Genomic DNA, 6,862 nt, shown 5'->3' on the forward strand with positions numbered 1-6,862 from the left:
TTAATTTAATTAAGAAGTGGTGGTATGGTAGAATATCTTCATTGGTGAAGTTGTCTCTCAGAGGAACGCTGGACTCATTTAGGTGCGTGGAAGTCAATTAGAATTTCTGATGTTAGAGAAGTGATATGGGACAAGGAGTCCCAGAGAGAGACTACATCTTCTAGTGTTCATGTTAATGATGTTCTCACTGTCTTCCATCTACTCTACATGTTTACAGATGACCTCAGGAAGAAGAGGGGTAAGTACAGTACATACAAATATGATATCCCAGTGTCTTATCATTGTCAATCTCTTCAGACCATATAGAACAGGATGTGTTGAGACTGTAGAGGCCCACTAGACTCTAAAAATAAAAGGTTCCTGGAGGCACCTTTAGGGGTTCCTCAGATTGCAACACCGGTGGAACCCCTAAAGGTGCGTACAGGTACCTTTTTCGCTGAGGAACCTTTTTAAGAAGGGTGTTCAGTATATCATATGATGTGGTTAGTTGATCGTTAAATATATCATCAGATGGCTATATCATATCATCTGTCACATGTTTTCTGTTATGAATAATAATAATTCTACTTGATGGTAACTTTTTAGTAAAGTTTAGGGGCTTGCTTAAGCTCTTTAAAAGTATTTTTGTGATAGTCGTAGAAGTTTAAAACATTTTACTTGACTATTTAAAGCAAAACAGTTTTAAAGTATGTATGGTTTTGAAAAACATTATAGTAATGGTAGTGACTGGTTATAATTATAGTGGTAGTGACTGGTTATAGTTATAGTAGTGGTAGTCTGCAGTAGTAACGGTAGTGACTGGTTATAGTTGAAAAAGTGTGGGTAGATGAAAAGATAGAATAGCCTGAAAATATGAAGGTTGGTTTGCTGTATCTAGCTTGAACGGTTCATGAGTTACTGTTGGTGGGTTGTTTTATGCTAATGTATGGTAATGAGGAGTTATTAGTTAATAAAAGTTAAAGAATTTGAAGTTAGTATAGCCTGAACATGTGAAAGTTGGTTTGGTTTATCTTGCTTGAATGGTTCAAGAGTTACTGTTGGTGGGTTATTTTTAGCTATTGCAGACCAGAGCTAGCTAGCTACTCCGAGGACAAGAGCTGGACCAGAGCTAGTGCAGAACAGAGCTAGCTAGCTACTCCGAGGACCAGAGCTGGACCAGAGCTAGTGCAGAACAGAGCTAGCTAGCTACTCTCAGGACCAGAGCTGGACCAGAGCTAGTGCAGAACAGAGCTAGCTAGCTACTCTCAGGACCAGAGCTGGACCAGAGCTAGTGCAGAACAGAGCTAGCTAGCTACTCTCAGGACCAGAGCTGGACCAGAGCTAGTGCAGAACAGAGCTAGCTAGCTACTCCGAGGACCAGAGCTGGACCAGAGCTAGTGCAGAACAGAGCTAGCTAGCTACTCCGAGGACCAGAGCTGGACCAGAGCTAGTGCAGACCAGAGCAGTAATTGTGCTCAGTCGTTGTGGTCAGTAGTTGTGTAGTTATGGTCAGTAGTTGTGATCAATAGTTGTGTGATTCCAGTCAGTGGTTGTGGTCAGTAGTTGTGGTCAGTAGTTGTGTAGTTAGTCAGTAGTTGTGTGATTCCGGTCAGGTGTTGTGGTTGTGGTCAGTAGTTGTGGTCAGTAGTTGTGTAGTTATGGTCAGTAGTTGTGATCAATAGTTGTGTGATTCCGGTCAGTGGTTGTGGTCAGTGGTTGTGGTCAGTAGTTGTGTAGTTATGGTCAGTAGTTGTGATCAATAGTTGTGTGGTTCCGGTCAGTGGTAGTGGTCAGTGGTTGTGGTCAGTGGTTGTGGTCAGTAGTTGTGGTTTGTAGTTGTGTTCAGTAGTGGTCAGTAGTTTCGGACAGTAGTGTTGAGGTTGTGGTCAGTAGTTGTGGTCAATAGTTGTGGTTTTTAATGGTCAGTAGTTTTTTGGTTGTGATCAGTTGTTATGCTGTATAAGGCCATAAGCAAACAAGAAAATGCTCATCCAGAAGCGGCGCTCCTAGTGGCCAGGGACTTTAATGCAGGCAAACTTAAATCCATTTTACCTCATTTCTACGTGCATGTCACATGTGCAACCAGAGGAAAACAAACTCCAGATCACCTTTACTCCACACACAGAGATGCATACAAAGCTCTCCCTCGCTCTCCATTTGGCAAATCTGACCATAACTCTATCCTCCTGATTCCTGCTTACAAGCAAAAACTAAAGCAGGAGGTACCAGTGACTCGCTCAATATGGAAGTGGTCCTATGACGCAGATGCTAAGCTACAGGACTATTTTGATAGCACAGACTGGAATATGTTCCGTGATTCATATAATGGCATTGAGGAGTATACCACCTCAGTCACCGGCTTCATTGAGGACGTCGTCCCCACAGTGACTGTACGTACATATCCCGACCAGAAGCCATGGATTACAGGCAACATTCGCACCGAGCTAAAGGCTAGAGCTGCCGCGTTCAAGGAGCGGGACACTAATCCGGACACTTATAAGAAATCCCGCTCTGCCCTCAGACGAACCATCAAACAGCTAAAGCGTCAATACAGGACTAAGATTGAATCCTACTACACCGGCTCTGACGTTCGTCGGATGTGGCAGGGCTTGCAAACTATTACGGAATACAAAGGGAAACCCAGCCGCGAGCTGCCCAGTGACGCGAGCCTACCAGACGAGCAAAATGCCTTTTATGCTCACTTCGAGGCAAGCAACACGGAAGCATGCATGAGAGCATCAGCTGTTCCGGACGACTGTGTGATCACGCTCTCCGTTACCGATGTGAGCAAGACCTTTAAACAGGTCAACATTCACAAGGCCGCAGAGCCAAAAGGATTACCAGGGCTTGAACTCAGAGCATGACTAACTGGCAAGTGTCTTCACTGACATTTTCAACCTCTCCCTGACCGAGTCTTTAATACCCAGATGTTTCAAGCAGACCACCATCGTCCCTGTGCCCAAGAATGCAAAAGGTGACCTACCTAAATGACTACTGCTCCGTAGCACTCACGTCGGTAGCCATGAAGTGCTTTGAAAGGCTGGTCATGGCTCACATCAACACCATCATCCCGGAAACCCTAGACCCACTCCAATTCGCATACCGCCCCAACAGATACACAGATGACGCAATATCAATCGCACTCCATTCTGCCCTTTCCCACCTGGACAAAAGGAACACCTATGTGAAAATGCTGTTCATTGACTACAGCTCAGCGTTCAACACCATAGTGCCCTCAAAGCTCATCTCTAAGCTAAGGAACCTGATACTAAACACCTGCCTCTGCAACTGGATCCTGGACTTCCTGACGGGCCGCCCCCAGGTGGTAAGGGTAGGCAACAACACATCTGCCACGCTGACCCTCAACACCGGTTCTGTCACGACTCCCTCCGAAGCTGCCTCATCTCCTCGGGCAGGCTTCGGCGTTCGTCGTCACCGGCCTTCTAGCCACTGCCACTCCTCTTTTCATCATTCCATTTGTTTTGTCTTGTTTTTCACACACACCTGGTACATATCCCCTCATCAGTCTCTGTATAATTATTCCCTCTACTCCCCCATGTCTTTGTGTGTTATTGTTCCATGTGGAGGTGTCGCTAGCTCGTGTTGAGCATTATGTTACTTTTATCGCCGGGATGTTCACCTGTGTGTTTTGTTTTCCCAGTATGCATTTAAGTTGCACTGTATTTGGTTTACACATTGCTGCGGACTGCTGTATTGGCCAAATAAACCCTATTCTATGATTCACACCTCCTACTCACCTTTTTACTGGTTCTCCTCAGGGGTGCGTGCTTAGTCCCCTCCTGTACTCCCTGTTCACCCATGACTGCGTGGCCAAGCACAACTCTAACACCATCATTAAGTTTGCTAATGACACAACAGTGGTAGGCCTGAACACCGACAACAATGAGACAGCCTATAGGGAGGACACCGACAACAATGAGACAGCCTGTCAGTGTTGTGGCAGGCCAACAACCTCTTCCTCAATGTGAGCAAGACAAAGAAGATGATCGTGGACTACAGGAAAAGGACGGCCGAACAGGCCTCCATTTACAATTTACATTGACAAGGCTGAAGTGGAGCGGGTTGAGAGTTTCAAGTTCCTTGGTGTCCACATCACTTACAAACTATCATGGTCCAAACACACCAAGATAGTCGTGAAGAGGGCCCGACAACACCTTTTCCCCCTCAGAAGACTGAAACGATTTGGCATGGGTCCTCAGATCCTCAAAAAGTTATACAGCTGCACCATCGAGAGCATCCTGACCGGTTAGATCACTGCCTTGTATGGCAACTGCTCGGTATCTGACTGTAAGGCGCTACAGAGGGTAGTGCGTATGGCCCAATACATCACTGGGGCCAAGCTTCCTGCCATCCAGGACCTATATACTAGGCGGTGTCAGAGGAAGGCCCAAAAAACAGTCAAAGACTCCAGTCACCCAAGTCATAGACTGTTCTCTCTGCTACCGCACGGCAAGCGGTACCGGAGCGCCATGTCTAGGTCCAAAAGGCTCCTTAACAGCTTCTACCCCCAAGCCATAAGACTCCTGAACAGCTAATCAAATGGCTACCCAGACTATTTGCATTGTCGTCGTCGTCCCCCCCCCCCCCCCCCCCCCCCCCCCTCTTTTACCCTGCTGCTACTCTCTGTTTATTATCTATGCATAGTCACTTTAACTCTACCTACATGTACATATTACCTCAATTACCTCGACTAACCTGTGCCACCGCACATTGACTCTGTACCGGTACCCCCCTGTATATAGCCTTGCTACTGTTATTTTACTGCTGCTGTTTAATTATTTGTTATTTGTTATTTTTACTTATCTATTTGTTACTTAACACTTATTTTTCTTAAAACTGCGTTGTTGGTTAAGGGCTTGAAAGTAAGCATTTCACTGTAAGGTCATCACCTGTTGTATTCGGCGCATGCTTGAAGTAAAATTTGATTTGATTTATGCCAGACTAATACTTTGGCTTGTAGAGTATTGATCAGTTTGGACCAGATCAACAGGACAGTGAGGAGGACACTATTCCTCCCTAAAATACAGCTAGAGGCACATAGTATAAAACACACCTGCATGTCTTCTGATGATTCCAAAATCTGAAATATAGAGTAAGAGTCTGTTGGTTATGAAAATGAGCAACATACTGATGGATATCACAAACTATTGTAAGTGTTCATTTATGTTGTTCAATCCAGACCTCAAACTATGCAGACCTATAATAACTGTAATCTTAGTTGACATATGGTGAGAGACACTGGCTTACGGGACACCCCCGCAGCCCTCGCAAGGTGGGGAGCCCACGAGCCTATTTTTTAAATGTACGTGTATATATAATTAATCGTTTTGACAGTAACCCCCCAAAAAGTCATTCATAAACCTTTTTAATTTCCATATGTACTAGGAAGCTAAATGTTTGTTTCTTGGGCTTCAGGAATGTGACAATAAAAAAAGAAAGAAACTGATTGATAGTATGAGGGGATAATCAGTGAACAAATGCTGTTGTCAAGGCTACCACAGCGCCAGAGTAGAGCTTTCTTAGGTGTTCAAAAGCGCATATCAGACCAAGAGCCTAATGCTTCTTTGGTAGTTCTTTATGAGTTGCATGTTCGAATCTCATCACAGAGAACTTTAGCAACTTTGAACGACTTAGCTACACTAACATAGTGTATTAAATCACTGATGTTGTTGTCGTGATGTCATTGTGTTTACCATAGTGTAATTTTCTCTCCACAGTGGATGTGACTCTAGACCCTGATTCTGCATCTCCCTAGATCATCCTCTCTGAGGACAGGAAACAAGTGAGACATGGACACACGACTGCACCTTCACTGAGAAACTGGATCCATTCTTCAGCCCTGGTGGTTCAGATAGTGTCTCACTGGTCATCTGTCCCGTAGATGTCACTGATTGACTGTTTGTGAAATGCTTCTTATTCTCCCAATGTGCTGTAAATATATGGAATGAAGAGTCTTTAAAAAAAATAAAAAATAACAAACAAACAACAGTTTAACAAGAATGATGAAATAATGAGTTTATATGTGACATGAGTTATCTCAGTTAATAGATTTCTTGATATTCCGCTCCTTGGACTGTTCTGTCTTCAGGAGAATGTGTTATATCTTTTTTGATTCTCTGTGTTTTCTAACAGTATTTGTTGTGTATCCATTCTGTTGTGTGCTTCTATATTTAGTTAAGAATGTAGCAGCAGACAGCAATGACAAACTGGGCATACTAGAGTTGGTCAGTAATGATGTAAAAGAGTTGAAGGCGAGTCTTGAAATGAGTGACGGAAAAGCTGCGATAATGGAGAACGATACAAAAAAACTAAAATGGACAGTCACTAAGAAAGAAACGGACGTTAAGGAACTTTAAAAGGAGAACGACTTTTTCTGAGAGAAGCCTTACTAGACATACAAACTACAGTTGAAGTCGGAAGTTTACATACACCTTAGCTAAATACATTTAAACTCAGTTTTTCACAATTCCGGACATTTAATCCTAGTAAAAATTCCCTGTCTTAGGTCAATTAGGATCACCACTTTATTTTAAGAATGTGAAATGTCAGAATAATAGTAGCGAGAATTATTTATTTCAGCTTTTATTTCTTTCATCACATTCCCAGTGGGTCAGAAGTTTACATACACTCAATTAGTATTTGGTAGCATTGCCTTTAAATTGTTTAACTTGGGTCAAACGTTTCGGGTAGCCTTCCACAAGCTTCCCACAATAAGTTGGGTGAATTTTGGCCCATTCCTCCTGACAGAGCTGGTGTAACTGAGTCAGGTTTGTAGGCCTCCTTGCTCACACACGCTTTTTCAGTTCTGCCCACACATTTTCTATAGGATTGAGGTCAGGGCTTTGTGATGGCCACTCCAATA

General features: G+C 43.6%; 1 protein-coding gene across 8 annotated transcripts in view; it reads left to right on the forward strand.

Moving 5' to 3' along the window:
* Positions 1-6,301, forward strand: part of LOC311118513 (butyrophilin subfamily 2 member A1-like) — a 36,570-nt gene extending 30,269 nt beyond the window's left edge. For 4 of the 8 annotated variants that reach the window (XR_014611814.1, XM_084193307.1, XM_084193306.1 and 1 more), the window contains 2 exons: positions 218-238; positions 5,756-5,957. Coding sequence is in view for 6 of the 8 variants with exons in the window: in XM_084193307.1 (XP_084049433.1) it covers positions 218-238; positions 5,756-5,769 (35 nt within the window). In the remaining 2 variants the exon portion in view is untranslated. Of the gene's footprint in view, positions 1-217; positions 239-5,717 lie in introns of all 8 variants that reach the window. The other 4 variants (XR_014611813.1, XM_084193305.1, XM_084193308.1 and 1 more) reach the window with 2 other exon arrangements.
* Positions 6,302-6,862: the final 561 nt, after the last annotated feature.

The sequence above is a fragment of the Coregonus lavaretus genome (assembly GCF_964263955.1).
Source record: "Coregonus lavaretus genome assembly, contig: HAP1_SCAFFOLD_231, whole genome shotgun sequence".
In the NCBI taxonomy this organism is placed as follows: Eukaryota; Metazoa; Chordata; class Actinopteri; order Salmoniformes; family Salmonidae; genus Coregonus; species Coregonus lavaretus.